This window comes from Polypterus senegalus, chromosome 18 (assembly GCF_016835505.1).
Source record: "Polypterus senegalus isolate Bchr_013 chromosome 18, ASM1683550v1, whole genome shotgun sequence".
Lineage (NCBI taxonomy): Eukaryota > Metazoa > Chordata > Cladistia > Polypteriformes > Polypteridae > Polypterus > Polypterus senegalus.
The window spans coordinates 49,283,812-49,304,342 of NC_053171.1; the positions used below are offsets into that span (position 1 = coordinate 49,283,812).

At 38.2% G+C, this 20,531-nt stretch overlaps 1 protein-coding gene across 2 annotated transcripts in view; it reads left to right on the forward strand.

The window, feature by feature from the left end:
* LOC120518955 (potassium channel subfamily K member 10-like) overlaps positions 1–20,531 on the forward strand; it is a 112,922-nt gene that overhangs the window by 89,167 nt on the left and 3,224 nt on the right. For both annotated transcript variants that reach the window (XM_039741992.1, XM_039741993.1), the window contains exons 5-6: positions 17,498–17,684; positions 18,595–18,737. In XM_039741992.1, the coding sequence (XP_039597926.1) occupies positions 17,498–17,684; positions 18,595–18,737 (330 nt within the window). The remainder of the gene's footprint in view (positions 1–17,497; positions 17,685–18,594; positions 18,738–20,531) is intronic.

A 20,531-nucleotide genomic window follows, 5' to 3' on the forward strand; every position in this document is an offset into this window, starting at 1 on the left:
ATTTTTCATATTTGTGATTCTTGTTTTCTTTTTTTCACATCTTCGCGCCCCCCTTTTTGTTACTTTGCGCCCCCATAGGGGGGCCCACCCCACAGTTTGAGAACCACTGAGTTAAGCTATAGCAGAAAGTAGGTTGCCCGACAATGTAGGGAAACCGGTTTTGGTTTCCAAAAGATTCATCCACATGAAGGTTCCAGAAAGGACTGTCATTAATTTAGATCTGTGACCATCTCCATACAGTAAATAACCATGAATAGATAATATTAACAGATTTGTGAAATGCCAATGGCTCATGATTGTAAAAGGACATTTGCTGCATACGTACAGTAACACAGGCTAACTCCAGGTTTTCTTAATCTGTCAGTGTCCTGCAGCATACCATACATTACAGATTTCAGTTTTTTTCTACATATTAGGAAGTTTTTCAAAACACAAAGAACCAACTTCATATGCAGGGAACCCATCCCAGAATACTAGGAAACACACAATCATTATTTAATAGATTGAAGGCCATCTGCTTTTTTAAACCCAAATGTCTACAAAAATAATCTGGCAAAAAGGGATCAGGAGACAGACCAAAGCAAAATTAAAACCAGGAGGTTAAGAAAATCAGGCCTCAAAACCAAAACACTAGACGGACTCGTAGTCAACATGCTGGCTATAATTCTTAACTGTAATTCATGAAGAAGATTTGGACACACTGAAAATTGACCAAAACCAATCTCAAATGTCAATGAGCATGTGGTGCCAGGTCTTAAGGAATCGGGCCAATGACGTCACGTAAAGTGAATTCAGGGGGCTGGCAACCAGGACCCTCATCTTAACCAAATCATAAATAAAATAACATTGCGATAAAACAAACACATAATGATAATAATTATTAACATATGGCTAGAGACAGTAATAATATAAAAATAACCATGTAAGGAAATTCTCTGATGTATAAGACCTTCTAGTAAGTCAAAGTGACTTTGAAAAAAAATGTACACAGAGTAAAGAAAAAATGTTTTGTCTGAATCATAACAACTTCAGTTGTTTCACTCCATTATCAAGTGAGGCACTTTGCAAAGTAGTTAATTTTTTGAGCTGGCTTCATTTTGAAAATGCAATTACAGTCATCAAGGTTTGGGGTTTTCCGGCCCCGTATACTGTAAGAAATATTTGCACAGTTAGTCAGTGTAAGAATTTCCATATACAACAGACAGTCAAAATGGCAGAGTGGGGATAATTTATGGAGAGGGACCGGAAGTAGATAGAGAGGAGTGCTGGGAAGGAATCGAGATGGATGCTGGGAGTGCTGATGTCATCAGAAGTCGACAGAGGGAAGACGGAAGTGGTAATGCGTGGTCAGGGAGTCGTGGCAGATTCATGGCGGCGGTGCATCTTTCTTTCTGCAGGAACAAAGAGAGAGAGTTTAGTTCCCCGCCCTTCCCTTCTGGCATGCGATTTCATGCAACAGTTTGGGTCCTTACGTGGCCCCCTAAGGGCACGTGCGTGACACAGTATTTCATTGTAACTGAGGTGTTTTCACGAGATTTATTACTCCAGGACACTGTTACATGTCCTGCCTATTTTCTGTATATACTGTGATTGCTTACCATGTTTACAGGGGGTTGTTAGTTTAGAAGAGGCATAAGGAAGATCCTCAGCAGGGAACAGGCCTGGCAGGCTTCATGCATTAGAGAAGAAGCCAAAACTGGTAACCGGGGAGCCCCTTCAAGTGCCAGAATGAAGACACAGCTTCCAGTGGTAGTATGCCAGACATGTTTTAAAGGTGTCCTGAAAGTAGTTTCTCTGAGTAAGCCAGAGAACTGATAAGTATCACTAAAGACTCAAACTCTGTTTGAGGGCATTTTAGAGGGCAAATGGCCAGGAAGCTGCCAATAAGGTCTGGCCCATTATTTATGAATTGGAGCTTAGGAGCGCATCGATACATTGGAATGTCAGCAGGAACTTTATGTGGATGGCCCCAGGACTTTTAGCATTTGAAAGATTTTTCTCACGATTGCCCTGAATCTTGAGCTACAGTGGAGTTTGACGTCTGCTCTATGCCTGTTGCACTTTGACTGTACAGTAGTGAAGAGACAAAGAGGGAGAGAGCAGGAGGTGAATGAAGGCGTTGTGGCTCTTGAAGTACTCAGTCTTGGGTGGTAAGGAAGTGGGAAAGTCACCTCACCTGCTAGACATCAGCTTGAATCTGTATGGTAAGGCACAGTGGGGCAGCTATGATTTGTTTCATCTTTTGTATCACTTTATACCTTTAAGTTATATCTTTCATGATCAGTCTTTTGTCTATAATAAAATGTCCGTTTTTGATAAAGGCTTGAACTTTCACACTCTAGCTTATGGAGGCATGAAGAGGACCCTGCCTCCATGTTACAATATTCAGTATAGCAGTTTAGTCCTCTTTAGTTTTACATTGACTATTATGCAAAATGCCTACTGATAGTGCTCATGGTGTAAGAAGCTATGGACATTTAAGTGCAATTAATCTTTTTATACTTTTGATGTCCAGTTGATGAGTATGTGCTTTGCCTTATTTACTTGTACTGTAATGTTGTTCTGATAGTGGCCATCAAGTTTTTGAAAGCCGATTGATCAAAATTTGTGAGAGGGTGTGTGTGGGTGTGGTGGCGTTTACTACCAGATAGACTGATATTTGTCTCAGTGTCAGATCTTACTTAAAAGCCTTTTGATGCACAGAAGCCATTCTGCTTAAAGGAATACTCCACACAAAAATGATATTCTGTTTAAATGTTACTTACCCTCATGGACTTTATAGTGATGGCTGAGAAAATTTTTAATCTCATATTTTCATTCACAAAGGAGGTAAGAAAGTTTATGATTCAACGATCACGGTAGGTGATCAATGCAGGATAACAGCAGACAATATCAAAACGTCCATGAAAGAAAATCTTGCATTCCTCGTGTCGCTCAATCCACATGCAAAATCATCCATTCAGTTGCTCACGGTGTACCAGACAGTCATGTGTATACTAACATATTTTTAAATAAATCACTTCCAGAAAATGCTCTAGTGAATGAGGAAGGAATATGCACAAACATCTGAAATGAAGACCCAGCTCGCCCCTGGTTCATTGGTCAAAAGGCCTGTCTTGAATTCAAAAGCACAGAATTGTGGGAATGTATTGTACTGTTTACAAGACAGGCTGCTTTTTCTAGACATAAATGTTAATAATATTTTAGCATAAAATGTATACATTTTTTGCAGTTTTTACTCATTTGACATATGAAGTTTGTGACATGAGTAACATTTTTTTTCGATGCTTTTCACATTTGGTTTTGTCTGGCATTGAGACTCTTTAGGATTCATTATATGATAAAATATTTTCACTCATTCTGCATGAAAATATGACATCAAAAATTTTTCTCAGTCATCACTAGAAAGCACATGGGGTAAGTAATATTTAAACAAAAAATAGTTTTTTGGGTGGAGTATTCCTTTACGTAACTTGCTGTTAGTCACACAGGAAGTCAAGGGTATGCACTAATTGAACAACCTGATGGTTTAACTGCATGGATCCACTTGGACATCGCTAAGACTCTGACCAAGCCATGGAAGTTTTTCAACATAAGGCCGGTAATGTTGGGAAAACTTTTTTTTACCATGGAATTTGAGGAGATAAGGCAAAAGATTTTCTTTTAGATCCACTCTATTCAGATCACTGAATAAGACTGTGTGGGCTGAATGGTCTCAAAGGCACTTCAGCTTTCTGTATTAAAAAGAAATGGAAAATCCTGATTCAGATAATCCTTTGAAATTTAAATGCTGTTTCAGAAATCATTTCCATCATCCTCATTTTCTTTCTGCTATTCCTTGTGAGGTTCCTGAGCTGGGCTATCCAGGCTTCTTTATTCCAAACAGCTTTCTCCAATTTTTTCTGGGCAATAGCCAGATGTTCCAAAAATCAACAAGTAACCCCTCCAGTGTAACCATTTCCCAGTCAGCTGTGCTTTGTGTACCTTCCATGGGGCGTCTTATCTAGAAGCCGAAACTATCTGAACTGGCTCTCCTCTGTATCTGGAGAAAATGCTGTTGTACTCTGAGGTATATTGCTGAGCTCCTCACCCAGTCACGGAGAATAAGCCCAGCAATGTTGTGCAGGATATTTGATAAATTACACTGCAAGTGACTGATGTTAAAAACAAAATCAATAAGTCCTCAAGGGTAACAGCATATGTGGGAGCAGAAATGGCAGTGAAATTGTAAGTGTCAGTCATGTCTCAAGGGCATAAAATCTGTCTGAGGTGGCAAAGCACAAGAAACTTCATTTCTGGACCGTGGCCTTTTAATTTTCAAATTAAGTGATGAAATAAATGGGGTTTATGGATATGCTTTTTTTAAAATGTGTGAACTGTGTATGCAATAGACTGAGGCCTGAAAAAAATCAAACCAAAATCTCTTTCCAAATGCAGTGTACTTTACACCTAATTGGAGATGATGACATTGAAATTGCAAGAAGCAGCACTGATCTACTTGGAAGCAAATACAGTGAGAGGTCAGGCAGTTTTGCTGACAGTCACATTTAGAGTCCTGATTACACACCAAAGGGATTATAGAAGATGGCTCCAAAGAGCAAAGGTGAAAAATACAAATTATGTCCAGATATTCAGGCCAGAATGTCAGCCATAGAATAAAGCCTAAAGAAGAGCACTATCATACTTAGATCAAATATGTTACTTCAACATTTCCAAAAGTCAGGTCGGTTAAGATAATCTGAAAGAAAGATTTAGAAGCTCCACATGGCTGTCCCTCTTATTTAAATTCAAGGTTGGAGGAGGTTGGAGTCTACAGCGACTGTATTGTGTGTAAGACAGGAGCAAACTCCGCGTGGTGTGCTAGTCCATTGCAGGGCACACTGAATGCCCACAACCACACTTACTCAGACAGGACACTTCAGAGTCATGAATTAAACTAACATCTGTACTGGTGACCGGGAGGAAACTGAACGTAACAGCAAAAGCTAAAAATGTTATAACTTTTAACTTTGTCATGGCGGCTCCCTAACACTACTGCACATAAACTTGTTGTACTTTGCTTTGTGATAGTAACTATTAAATGTCGGAATACAAGACATGTCATAGGATTATCAAGGGAAAGAAAACATGACCAGGAGATGGCAAAAATTACAGGGAAATAGTCAAAATCAAACAAAGGGCTGAAACCATAAAATTAAAAACTAGAATTGAAAATCAAGTGGCAAGACAAAAATAATAGGAGGTAGAGGCAAAAGACGGTCATAAACTACAACGTACCTCATGCACAAAGCTAGCACTGGGGACTACTAGAAACAGAAACTAAGTACCACTAAAAACAACTGTTTTATTAATGCAGCAATCATGTATTAATCCCGTCGCATTCACAATGTTAACACGACAGTTGTGGTCACACGACCCCTCCACAAGCCATTGCATCAATAAAAATGAAAACATGAGATGAGCAAAAATAAACTTTGTTAGATCAAAATAAAAATAATCCACCGAAATAGAATCGTTGGATAAAAAACAGATAAAATACGCAAAAAATACAGTATAACAGTGTGTTAATATACTAATAGTGACAAAGGTAACATTTTTGAACGGCTAAAAAACCTGTTGTATTCAGAAGAAATCAAAGGTGAAAGTGAAGGTAATTAAGCTAAGGTCAGCCATTTCCATTAATACTTCAGTTCCCATACATGCAGAAAACAGAGGTTCTGCTAACTGTACCTGAAACTGACCTCCTTGGGGTTGGGTCATAGTTCTACAGTCCTCCAAAGTTGAAAAAAAAAAATAGCATTTTATCGTTACATATGAATTTATACATGCCTAAAAAGCTAGCAATTCACCTCGCCCCTCTTCCTCGCTGAGTATGTTATGCTTATAATACATTTGTGCATTTCTATGAGTCTCTTAATTAGCTGAAATTTCTCTCTCTCACTCCCCCTCTTTCACTGCTTCACTTTTCTCTCTTTGTTCCCAATGTGTCACAAATATAGAATGTTTCACGTCTCTAGACATATTTTCCGTGTAGTGAGAGTTGGGTGAAGCTGTACCGGGACCTAGTGGTTTAAGTCCACAGTGGGAGGGTTGTCTACTCTGGGACTTTTATCATCTGCTGCCGCATTGAGAATAGTCAGTTGCTCCATCCATGACAATGCATACAAATATTGACTAACTTGTAGCACTAGAACCTAGATTAGATTTATGTTATCTCCTTTGCTGGGATAACTACCTAGTCTGGAAATGACATTTCATCAAAACAATGAAATCAGGCACTGTGAGGCTTTTGTTAAGAGAAATAAAGAAAAATGTCACTTGGAAATAATCACCCAGAGATCACTTAATCACTGTCTGGAAGAAATACATCAAAAGGAGAAAAGGTAAGAGAAGATCCATACTGTTCTGAGCTTCACCTCGGGAGTGCACCAGAGCTGAGGGTGTAATACTACATATTGGAGTCATAAGAATACAGAGTTAATGTTTTAATAGTAATCTATTACAAGGGAAGCACCAAGATATAGTGTATATATATCTTAGTAGCTTTTATACAACTAAGAGCTATTTACTATATTTACATATTTATTTTGATATGTTTTAATTCTAATGCAAGATTTACTCTTCAGCTTTTTGAATTTTTTTCAACTTTTGGTACCTAACAATTAACATCTACACTAGCACTAAGAAGGCGTTGACTCTGCTTCCTAGCATGTGCCACTTTGCTTACTATTTATGGATCCCATGTATTTCTAAAAAAAGAAAAAAGGTGAATTTATGTCATTTAGGCTTTTTCACATTTATTGTGTTAGAGAATTGTACTGTGTTCATTTAATTTTACTGTCATTAACCAACACACACACACAAAATTTCATCCATCCATTTTCTAACCCACTGAATCCGAACACAGGGTCACGGGGGTCTGCTGGAGCCAATCCCAGCCAACACAGGACACAAGGCAGGAACCAATCCTGGGCAGAGTGCCAACCCACTGCAGGACACACACAAACACACACACACACCAGGGCCAATTTAGAATCGCCAATCCACCTAACCTGCATGTCTTTGGACTGTGGGAGGAAACCGGAGCCCCCGGAGGAAACCCACGCAGACACAGGGAGAACATGCAAACTCCAAAACAGGGAGGACCTGGAAAGCGAACCCGGGTCTCCTAACTGCGAGGCAGCAGCACTACCACTGCGCCACCGTGCCGACAAAATTTCATTTTTAGATTTATTTATTTAATGGAATCCTTCTTTTTGTTTTCCATGCATTTACAACAAAAACACCTCTTTTGTGAAGCCCCACTGCTGTGAGCAAAATGAAACATTTAAAAACATGTTTTCTTAAAACAATTTCCCCTTTGGAGCAATAAAGTCAATAAAGTTCTATCTATCTATCTATCTATCTATCTATCTATCTATCTATCTATCTATCTATCTATCTATCTATCTATCTATCTATCTATCTACTTATTTGACTAATCCATCTAAAGGCACTGATAAATACACAGTAATTTAGAAAAAAGAATAATATGTCTGTCGTGATGGACGGCCAGGGCTCTTATCTGAATGGGATGCCTTTGTGAAGGAAGGACTGGGGGAGCAGATATGCACAGGGCACTGCTGTCCCAGAGCACTAGATAGTAGCCCCCTGGCTTGCAGTGGTGCCTTGGAATCCCACTTCATGGGAGTTGAAGTTTGGCACAGCACTATTGGGTTCCATGGGGGCTGCCTGGGGGAGCTGCAGCTGCTTCCAGACCTCACTTATGAGCTACCTGGAATACTCTCAGGTGCAGCATCAAAGGAGCTACCTGACATCATTCGAGAAACCAGAGTTTGGAGAAGGAGGATGAAGAAGAAGCTTGCTGAAGGAGAAGAAGTGGGTGTGCAAGGAGACAGTAAGAGGAAGAGACAGAAAAGAAGGCAAAGTGCTGTGTCCTGTTTTATTTGTGCTTGGTGTTTTATTGTACTGTGCATTGGTGGGGAAATGAAGGGAAAGTGTTTCCCTCATCAAAATGAAGCCATGTGTGTTGTTGGATTTGGCTGTCTGTGTCGGGTTTGGGAGCTGCACTCACAGGTGGCCACACTCTATCTATCTATCTATCTATCTATCTATCTATCTATCTATCTATCTATCTATCTATCTATCTATCTATCTATCTATCTATCTATCTATCTATCTATCTATCTTTAAAGCTTTTGAAAAGCACCAATGAAGGAGGGGGTGCAAGTAATTTCAATGGTTTTGAAATACCCCAAAAGTACTTTAAAATCTCATATAAAAGGGGAGAACATAAACCAGACAGTGTTACATGTACACTGGAGGGCTAGACGATCCTTCTGGTTTTCCTTTTGATAGCTAATATTTTCTAAGACAGTTTATACCTTCACTTCCAAATGACTGATACTCAATTTCAATGTTTACAGAACCAACAGCTTAAGAACATTGACGTACAGAAAGAAAAAAAATCTTGAAAGACCCTATCATGCTTACACCAATATCTACATAAATGGTCACGTTTTGTTTGGCTATGCCAGTGAATATTTCTGTAAGCATGAGTATGCAGTATTTTTGTAACCCCATCAAACTAAAACTAAGCTCACCATTCTTCTGGAATTCCAACACTTCTTGTTCATCTTTATTTGCTTTAGTCACTGGCTGATGACATTAGTCCTGAAGTTGAATATTGAATCCTATGTACAATATCAGTTTAGCTTCAAAAATATATTATGAATTACCATATCATGGGGATTATAATGGAAGTTGGGTCTTGGTTTCATTTCAAGGTTTGGATTTTTACATGTCTTCGTCTCTGTTTAGATGGATCAGACAGAAAAAAAAGAGAAGACATGAACAAGAGTTGGTTAAGGCTGAAGTGTAGTCAATGGACAGTCTAGAGAATTTCCCCTTGGGATTAATAAAGTATCTATCTATCTATCTATCTATCTATCTATCTATCTATCTATCTATCTATCTATCTATCTATCTATCTATCTATCTAGAGTCGAATAACATGACATCAATAAACCTAAACAACTAAACCAAAATTGCAGTCTGAATGACTAAGTCAAAGAAACATGATCATTTGTCTGTTCTAATGAGGTTTATGAAACTAAACCACCACAAAAGCTTTTTGAAGTTATCTAGCAGTCTTGGATGATTAACTTCTAAATGCTGACACTCTGCTGTCATCACCTGGCACAACTTCCAGTAACTGCCGCTGGCAATATGCTGGCTCAGCATGGGCACCGTGGTGTAAAGTGCAGATGACCACTAAATCAATCATCAAATATGACTTTTCATAATAATAATAACAAAACAAAAGTTTAGCAAAACAGAGAACAGATAAAATATTCCATCATGCGAATACGTTTATTGGGAAAGAAGCAACTAAACCAGTTGCTAAACTCCAAACTCATGACAGTCTTTTAACCGTACACAGCAGGGAAAACAATCTGATTTATGTTACACATAGCACAAAATCAGAATGATATTATGTAGTGTAATTAAAGAACTGTTGTAGAGTAGGGCATCCTCCAAAGCTGATGATCGATGGTAGGAGAGAAGTCCACGGTAAAACGAAGGGAATGACACAGCGGAGATGAGTATAATTCTACACCCTACAGCAAATGAACAAAATGGGGTTAATGGAAGAATTACAAATGAAAAAGCTCTCATCAAATCACTGTACTAGAAGCTGTATCATATTCTATAGTTCGAGGCGACAAAAAATAAACTTTTTGACTTTTAATCTGAAAACACTAATATTTGCACTATATTTAATTTTTAGAGTCAAAAGTCTCTATCTATCCAAATCTTTTAAGATGCCTAATGTTGGATTGATCTATAATATGTTGTATTATCTCCATAATAATACAGTGATTGCACAATAATGCGTCTGTGAGGTATGGATGAACAGTCCTCTGTCAGCCTGAAGGGAGCCATGTTGATTTCAACTCAATAATTTAAATTGGGAAGTGGACCACTTGAACATGTTTAACATTTCAACAAAAATGTAGTGGCAAAGTGCATTTCTTTACATCTTTATTGGTTATGAAGTTTGATCTGCCACAGCGCAGACATTAAGTAACCACGCTGAGAGCCACAAGCTGAAACATTTTCACAGAGTGTGTTCAAAGTGCTATTTTGAGCAAAGCACAACCACAGACAGTTCTCAGTCAGTCTGAACACAATGAAGTATTTCGAGTTAGATGTGCTGTGTGTTGTAACTCTGCAGCAGGGTCTGTGTCAATATTTTGGCACTGTGTTTATTGCCATTTCTTGGATTTCCACTCATTTATTTTTTTTCCCTTTATGTGCTAATCATCAGACTGACCTAAAATGTACTAAAAAGAAAGTACTGATGTGCTTCATTGTTCCATTTCATTTACAAAAATGTGTTTAGCTGCCTGGGGTTTTAAAGAATGCATTGTTTTACATTCACAAGAGGTATAATATAACTAATCAGCTCCCTCTATTATCCACTTAAAACTAAGATGTACCTATTGGAAGTCAGGCATTTATATACAGTACTTTCATCACATAATTTAACACGCAAAGAACATCTAAAATGACTATACATTTTGAAGTAATTAAATAGTTTATGACAGATAATTGTGATAACTCCTAATTCAAAAAAGGCTAGTTTACCCACTAGAAGAAGCCGGGTGTATTTCTAATGTACTGTACTTAAAAGTGATTGTGGTGTTTAATTGAGTGTATGGAGAGCTGTGGGTGCAATTTAAGATTATTCAAATATAACCCTTAGTACAAACCACACATATTAAAACTGTATGTGGCATTGACATGAGCTGTAGTATTTGTTATAATGAGTCCTGTTGCCAAAAAACGAAAAGCATGGTCTTGTCTCATAGCCTAGTATCTCAGGACACTTTAGATTAGCAAACAGTTACTGAAAGTGTCCTCCACAGAAAGCATGTGGGAGTCATGAAATAAATGTCTTCTGTGCTCTATTATGGTCAGTTTAAAGCCTCCAGGGGTGTTGGGGGAATGTGCTGTCTCAGCTGTGTTTCGAGGCAAATTCTTTCAATAAACAGCCTCATTCAGTGTTTCTAATAAAAAATCATGACTTACAGTAATCTCCAGGGGCACCATCCTGCCAAAGATACGATTGCTCAGCTTTTTCTTTCCTGATTGTAAAGTGTGTTTCTAGCCATGTAGTGTGCTGACATTTCCAGAAGATAAGAGCAGCTGCTCAAGAAAGAGCCCTGTGTGCGGCTTAGAACTCCATTGAAAAGTAGGGGGATTAGATTAGACAAGGGATCCAATTCGGCCTCCATCACTGTGTGGCCCTGAGCAAGTCACTCCACTTGGGAGAAAATGGATATCTGAAAAGCAAAGGCATGTGGTTTCAGCTGTTAAATCAGGCATAAACACAAACCTGTTTTGTTTTATATAGCATCTTTCATTTATAACATTTTTTCTTTAGTTTTATTGTGTTTCTAGATCACATTGTAAGAAGTAAAACACAGGTCAGTCAAACTACGAGTACAACACTCTGAACTTTAATGAATACATTACTAATAAAAAATATTAAGTCACACTCAACATTCATCAGCCCTTGTCAGCCAAGTTCGGAGAGCTGTGTGAGCAGAGAGCCCATTATTATGTAGCTCTTCACGTGTATTAAAAATTAAATAAGAAAAAACTGAAGCAAACTTATATGCAGCCAACATTAGTGATTCTTACTATATTCTACATTCTTAGTTAAGAGAATTTAAATTCAAAGAGTTCATTTTTTTTCCAATTTAGAGATATTAAACATTACTTTCTCATTAATTTAACATTCCAGCGTACAACACATAATAATTGATCAATGTCACACAGGTTACCCCTGCTTTGAAAAATTAATCTATTCCTGAAAACTCCTTAGGAAGGTGAATTTTCATTAAGTGAACACATAATTACCATTAATTTAAAAGGGAAACAATTTTAAGTGTTACCTGGCCCCGAACATTGTCCCCATTTTTCAACAAAGAACATCAAAATGAATGGAAATGGACACAATTAATTCTGGTTCAAATCAATCCTAATAAGAATTTTACTGTTCACTAATTATTTTTTATTAAGGGCATTTGTTTGATTCTAAATTACATTGTTTTGTCGATTTAATGTAAGACAAGTATGACACATTCTGACCCTTGAATGCTGTTCACTTAACCAAAGGGACATCAGGACAAACAAACTTTAGTTAACATTTTGGATCTGAGACATGACAAGCTGGATTTGAAATGTAAATGCCTTTAAAAGTAAACTGAGCAGCTCTGACCAAGTCCTACAGCCACCTACAGCAGCAGCAAGACAGATGTCCTTGTGTGTGCTTAGGGGGTTGTTGTTTGCTTGTTAGAATATTTATTTATTTATTTATTTACTAGGGGGCTTACACCCTGCTCGCTTCGCTCACCAACCCCCATGGCCTGTGCTACACGTCAGCCACTTTGCATCTCTGCTGCTTGCGTCGTAAAGAGGGGGGCTGAAGTACCCCAAGGAGATGCGGTTGCTCCTCCGAAACCTCCTCTTATACGGTGATACAATGGGAAACAAATGCAGTTTTTCTTTTACCTCCTCTTTGTTCGATCAGCTGCTGGCTTGCTGCTGCTGCAATGCTGCATGATCTGCATCTCGCTCAGCGCTTCGAACATTTAAAAGCCTGTACATCAGCTATCCTACTCTTTGTCTTTTATCTCTGGCACTGGATGTGGTTAAATCTGTTGGCACAAAGTCTTGTCTACCGGGATGTGAGTTCTTGATATTTTAGTTTATAATTTAATTAATGTATGTATAATCTGTATGTGACAAATAAAAAATAATTTGATTTGAACACCAGTCCGTTACACATAAAGAGCAACGTGCATTTGAAAAGTGTCCCAGACTCAGTCTTTGTCACCATGAAAATTCAACTTTGTTATGAAAGGGTATTAAATGACTTTACACCAGAAGCTTGCATTTTGGAGTGGATTATTTTAGACAGATAGATAGATAGATAGATAGATAGATAGATAGATTCTCTTTGCAACAAGAAGCAAAGTTCTCCACCTGACTCATATACTATGTCTCATCCTCTTTATCAATACACAACATAAGTGCAGAATCCTCAGGGAATTGCTGCAAGTGACATGACATGATCTGAGGCCTGAACAGTGGATATGCATAAAAATGTTGCGTACTTCTGTTTCCATGCTCACTGCAAGATGTATAAAAGCTAAACTTGCTGTAAAGCTACTCACATTTTCACAGCAGGCTCAAAGACCATGCGTACGCACGTTTCTACACGGTTTTGCAAACTGATGATGTCCAGTGTCAAAGCAGTGATATCATTTCTGTGGTCTGCTTTTCTTTTTTAGATTCACATCTATGATGTGGATTTTGTCAAATACACTGAAATTAATTGCATATCGTTTACAAATTTAATTCACTTGATTGTAAGCATTCTGTAACATTATAATGGTGCATGGAATGGCCAAACTATTCCAACTGCCATGGCTGCTTTAGCATTGTTAGAAGACATTGCAAATTGAAGAATTCGAAGAGAGTAAGTATTTATAGGTGATGACGATTGGCTTCTAAGTTGATTTTGATTTCCAATAGCTATCCTCTAGGAGCTGTGTACTGAACTGATGCAGGATTTAAAAAGGCAGACGTTGAGGAATTGTGCACAACCTGCTCCTTTGCAAGTTCTGTCCACTCTCGGGTTTTTAGCCACAGGAGCTTTTCAACACGAACACATTTCCGAGCATTTATCATTCATCATTGAGTCATGCCATGCCAGCTGTATCGGATAGTATTATTCACTTGTCATCCAGATATATAAGATTTCCTTAGTCTGTGGTTGAATTGGCAAACATAAAAGCGCAATTCGCAGCAACATCCAGTTTTCCAAATATAATCGGAGTGGTCAAGTCCACCCTCATTGCAACAATGCTGGACAAGTTACATCAGCCAGGGATGAATAATCAAATGAATGAGCTGGCATTACATCATATATAGCTGGAGAACCTTTAAAAATGCCAGCTTCGCACAGTCGCAGGTGCTTTTTCCAACTAGTGTGACAAAAGGCAAGCAGCTGTTTTAAGGCTAGCGAGTCACCTCAGAGTAAAGAGCAGAGAATCAGTCCGTTGTGGCACTCAGTGCCATCACTATGCTATAATGGCACCTTTAGAGAATGAATATGCTTATGTAAATAGAAAGCATTTTCACTCAATTAATGTGCTGCCCTATAGTGCAAAGAAATTCTTTATTTTTTCACTTGCCTTTTTTAGTCAAGCACTGAACGGAAGGTGATATTTATAGTGATCTGCATATTAAAATATACAAAATTCTGGTAGGAGTTGGGGTGGGGCTGTATGCACGTGCATGTGCGTTAAATTTCACGTTCGTTGGGATTTGTAAAGGGGAAGTGTGTGGAACTTGACGAACACACAGATTTATGCATCCGTATTTTTTGTGCATATGCACATTTCCACTTTTGGAATTCTGCGCAAACAGTTATATATGAGGCCCAAGGTTATATTTATAGTCTAAGTGAGAAGAAAAGGAGACAGGACTTTTCCTTGTGATGCTCCAGTGTTTTTCAAATACATATCAAAACAAAGAACTTGAGTCACAAACTTTGGTCTGCCCAACATATAGTCCGTTATCAAGGACACCATAGGCTCATCTACCTGCATATCTCTGAGCTTACCCCTTAACAGGGATGGATAGATGGTATTGAAGGCACTGGAGAATCAACAAACATAATCCTTACAATGCTGAAAGCTTTGTATGGGTGAGATTGTGGAGCAGATAGATAACTGCATCCTCCAATCCAATCTTTGTCTGACAGGCAAACTGCAGTGGGTCCACATGGTCAACCATGAAATGACCTCTATAGTCCAGAACCAGTCTCTAGAAGGTCTTCATGAAGTGAGATGTAAGTGCCACTAGTTTGTAGTCGTTAGATGAAGAGGCACCTGACATCTTGGGAACAGGAACAATGCAGGATGTTTTTTCACAGCAGTGGCACTTTCTGGAGCCTTAGGGACAGACTGAACACGTGATAGAGGACACCACAAAGTTGGTTAGTAGAGGCCTTAAGAACTCAAAGACTGACTTCATCTTGCCCAGAATAGCATTAATAAGACTCGTTCTCTTTTCCTTCCCTTCTCTCCCCAATACTTTTTTAAAAATAAAGTGTGATTTTGCAATCAAGCCACAAACACCTAAATAAATTGCATTTCTTTTAATTTTTGTGATTTTTTTAAAATGATTTGCTTAGGCTCAAACAAGGAGCCCAAGCCAGCAACTAAATTTGCAAATTGCTTAGTATCTGTGGACCACCTTAGTTTTCTTCTAATGCCTTTGTCACTGGAACGCACTGTCAGCAACCCTTTTTTGAAGAGTGAGATGGGCTGAATTGTTTAATATTTCTGTAGGTGTCAGTAGTAAATCCTTTTCAATTCAGCCATCTGTGAAATATGTGTAAGAATAATTTAATGTGACCTTTCTGATTAAGGAGCCCATGAAAAGCTAATTATCAGGCTAAAGGTGATGTATTGCATGGTATGCAGATGTGTATAACTGGATTAAATTATGGTGTGTGGATGTTTTTTGATTTAGGAGGTATTATAAATGAGGCTTCTGTGCATTTTAATTTATTTAAATAAGAAAATGTCCATTAAATTTTTGCTTGAAATTGAAAATGCATACGTGTAATAATTGTATGAATAACTATTATGGATTAAGGATTTATAAATAACCAAAGAGTATTACAAGAGATTAACAATAATTTATTTTATTTTTATTTTTGTGTAGTGCTCTTCAGTGAGTGCAAGTGTAGAGAACAAATTCACAGATAAAATAAAGTTACTAAGACAAGAATTCAGCACAACAAAGCTTGCCAGTCCTATCCACTTAATTCTTCTAAAAATACATCGTCTAGTTTTGAAAGTCTTACTGTTTACCACACTACTTGGTAGCTTATTCCAAGTGTCTATGGTTCTCTGTGTGAAGGAAAACTTTCTAATATTTGTGCAAAATTTAACATTAACAAGTTTCCAACTGTGTCCCTGTGTTATTGATGAACTCATTTTAAAATAACAGTCTCGATCCACTGTACTAATTCTGTTAATAATTTTAAACAATTCAATCATCTTTTGCATAAAAATTAATATTAACATAAAGATACAAGACATACCATAAATGGAGCCCAGCAACATCTCTCTATTAAATAACTGTTGAACAACAGAGGAGAGGAAAGCAAAAACTCCAATGAGCATCATCATTGGAGAAAGCAAACCTTTGGTGGTGCGCAGTCAATCATGACACAAAGTCAAAAGGCAGAGTCAGACACCGTCAGAGTCCAGGAGAACCCAGCCAACTGGCTGCACACCCCTTACTGGATATTCTACAGTGAAGTCAATGTGCAGCCATCTAATCTGATGACCTCTTTACATCTTTGCAATAACACATGGAGCAAACTGGGAAAAACAATTTTGTAAAAAAAAAAACAGACTAAATTTACACCTGTAGATGTATACCTGTTCATTCAAAGTTTATTTTGACAAAGGTAGATATCATCTAGTTTTTTTTCCATTAAACATATACTAATTTTTATGTACTCAACTGAGTATAAAAAATCAACGTTTTACACATTGCAGTTTCTTTTATTTTAGTCACCTGAGATTTAAATTACTTATTAAAAATGAAATACACATACTTTATTCTTTGAGTCATGAAGTAACATTTCAGGACTTCCTTGCAAAATTTACAAGTTTAAAGTTTTTTGTCGGAACGATTTATCTCTAACCGTCATGGGAGAAATATTGAGCAATAGTAAAGTGGCGTTTATCAGAAATTTAACACATTGAACGCAACTCTCTGTGGCTGTTTCAAACCTGGGCATCCATCCCATAATAACAGTGTCCCTTGTTCTTAGGATTCTTCTGTGGCTGAGGTGGGTGTAGATGTGTCTCACTAGTGGTTCCTTAATCATGCCTACCACTCCTGAGGTATCAGAACTGCCTTCCATCCCCTTTGTCAAATCAAGATGGTGTTCATCTCCTACCCTTTACAATGACACACCTCTGCAGTACCCGGGGTCTGCTCTCTTTCAAATTTTGAAACATACACAATTGCTGTTAGTTGTGTTCCTCAAGTTCTCTGCTGTGGCATCAGCTATTCCCTGCTCAAGTTCGATTAGGAGCTTTGATGAGCTCTTTTCCAGCCTCAGGTGGAATGAGTCATTGTATAAGTATACCCTGTATTTCTCATAACAAATTTTAAAGTCATGTTTGCTTGGTAGATGGCTATAAAAGATAAAGATTTGGTCCTTCTTGTAAAGCAGGATATGAATGCATACCAGAGGCACACATGAAGTGAGATCATACTGAAGAGGCAGTTGTAAACTGGTCCTGAAGCCATTGCAGGGGAGCCTTATAATAAACAGTTTGTAGCCAATACAAATTTCTAAATAACACAATGTTTCATGTTTTCTTTTCAGAACAAACAGATAAGTCAGACAAAAATCCGAGTGACTTCCACAATACTGTTCATTTTGGCTGGATGCATAGTATTTGTCACAATACCTGCTGTGATCTTCAAATACATTGAAGGATGGACTGCACTGGAAGCAATCTACTTTGTAGTGATCACTCTCACAACTGTTGGATTTGGGGATTATGTAGCAGGTAAAGTTATTTTTGGATTCTTCTCAAATACAGTGAACTTGACCTCTGGTAATTGTTCCACCATTAGTATTTTCAGTAAATTTTCCCACTTTGTGGGCATCTTGCTGATACAAGTCGACTAAATTGATGAAATCCTTCTAGGACATTTTTAGTGCATGTGGTGTGAACAAAACTGTTTAAGAAAGCTGTTGAGCATCTTGTAATGTAAAATTAGATTGGATTTTTGTTTGCTGTTTGCAAATTTTCATTAATCAAGAGCTTATATACCAGACAACTTTAAGTACATATTATTGATTGCATTTTATTGCCAGACTGGTGGGTCTTGAGACATCATCTAAGTGAATATTGGCAAGAATGTACTTTTACTCCAACTAAATAAGAGAAAGCAAGACAAATATCAGTAGAGGAAAGGTTTAAAAGACACTTTTAAGCCCTTCACGTTCACATGTAGACTATAACTTTCTATATATTGCCAAGCCTGCCAGCATCCAATTCATGATGGGTTCCAAACACCATCCAATAAATCATAACGGAAACAAAAGAGGAAGAAGCCTGGTGAAAAATAGGTACTTCTTCAGCTAATCTCAGTTTTTCTAACAGAGTCATTGCAGTGTTTTACACCCAAACGACCCGTTCAAAATGCTCTGTCTCCTTCATCACAGCATATACTATACTTAAGGGGAAAGCAGAAAAAGTATGTAAGATTGAAGTAAGCAATATATCTGAGAGCAGGATCGTGACTTTAAGGTCATCAAGAAGAAGATGTGGCACTGAATATCCTTTTCCAAGCTACGATATGCAGTCATGAAAGATGTGCCATGGGATCATCAAGAACACTCCACTGGGTACAGAAAATGATTTATATAATTTATACAAAATGTAATTTAGCTTTTTCGTTTCTTCTTTGCAGGTGGAAACACAAAGATTCATTATCGAGAATGGTACAAACCTTTGGTGTGGTTTTGGATCTTAGTGGGTTTGGCCTACTTTGCTGCTGTACTTAGCATGATTGGAGACTGGCTGAGAGTCATATCTAAGAAAACAAAAGAGGAGGTACGTTTAAATGAACTAATGTCCTACGCTGCTAAAGGTCAAAAACAAACCCGTATGCTGTACGGGTCAGACAGATACAGCAGTCAGCTATGACACTGGAGTAGCCACCATCAGGTAAAACAACATATCTGAAATCTGATAAATCCAGGTCTGGGTTGTGGGGGGCCTGGAGACTATCCCAGCATCACCTCACTCAATGCAGAAAATGGCCCTGGATAGTTTAGCATTCATATTAATGATTTTTGAAAATAACTTGATAAGTTTATGATATCCAGTAATTTGAATTTCACCCTTCAGGGTTGGGGTCATTTCAAGAATGAGCTCAACAATTCCAATTCAAACAAGGAAATGGGACTGGAATTAGAATTCAACAACAACTACACCAATTTGAATTGAAATTGAAGTTTCAGGAAGTGGAATTCAATTCAGTGAAATTCTGCCAAATTCCATTTATTGCTGTTTCTGAGCAGTTACTTTGTGATTACATACAGTGGGATGCAAACGTTTGGGCAACCTTGTTAATAGTCATTATTTTCCTGTATAAATCGTTGGTTGTTATGATAAAAAATGTCAGTTAAATATATCATATAGGAGACACACACAGTGATATTTGAGAAGTGAAATGAAGTTTATTGGATTTACAGAAAGTGTGCAATAATTGTTCAAATAAAATCAGGCAGGTGCATAAATTTGGGCACCACAAAAAAGAAATGCAATCAATATTTAGTAGATCCGCCTTTTGCAGAAATTATAGCCTTTAAACGCTTCCTGTTGGTTCCAATGAGAGTCTGGATTGTGGTTGAAGGTATTTTGGACCATTCCTCTTTACAAAACATCTCTAGTTCATTCAGGTTTGATGGCTTCCGAGCATGGACAGCTCTCATTAACTCACACCACAGATTTTCAATTATATTCAGGTCTGGGGACTGAGATGGCCATTCCAGAACGTTGTACTTGTTCCTCTGCATGAATGCCTTAGTGGATTTTGAGCAGTGTTTCGGGTTGTTGTCTTGTTAAAAGATCCAACCCCGGCACAGCTTCAGCTTTGTCACTGATTCCTGGACATTGGTTTCCAGAATCTGTTGATACTGAGTGGAATCCATGCGTCCCTCAACTTTGACAAAATTCCCAGTCCCTGCACTGGCCACACAGCCCCACAGCATGATGGAACCACCACCATATTTTACTGTAGGTAGCAGGTGTTTTTCTTGGAATGCTGTGTTCTTTTTCCTCCATGCATAACGCCCCTTGTTATGCCCAAATAACTCAATTTTAGTTTCATCAGTCCACAGTACCTTATTCCAAAATGAAGCTGGCTTGTCCAAATGTGCTTCAGTATACCTCAAGCGGCTCTGTTTGTGCTGTGGGCGGAGAAAAGGCTTCCTCTGCATCACTCTCGCATACAGCATCTCCTTGTGTAAAGTGCGCCGAATGGTTGAACGATGCACAGTGACTCCATCTGCTGCAAGATGATGTTGTAGGTCTTTGGTGCTGGTCTGTGGGTTGACTCTGACTGTTCTCACCATTCGTCGCTTCTGTCTATCCGAAATCTTTCTTGGTCTGCCACTTCGAGCCTTAACTTGAACTGAGCCTGTGGTCTTCCATTTCCTCAATATGTTCCTAACTGTGGAAACAGACAGCTTAAATCTCTGGGACAGCTTTCTGTATCCTTCCCCTAAACCATGATGGTGAACAATCTTTGTCTTCAGGTCATTTGAGAGTTGTTTTGTGACCCCCATGTTGCTACTCTTCAGAGAAAATTAAAGGAGGAAGGAAACTTACAATTGACCCCCT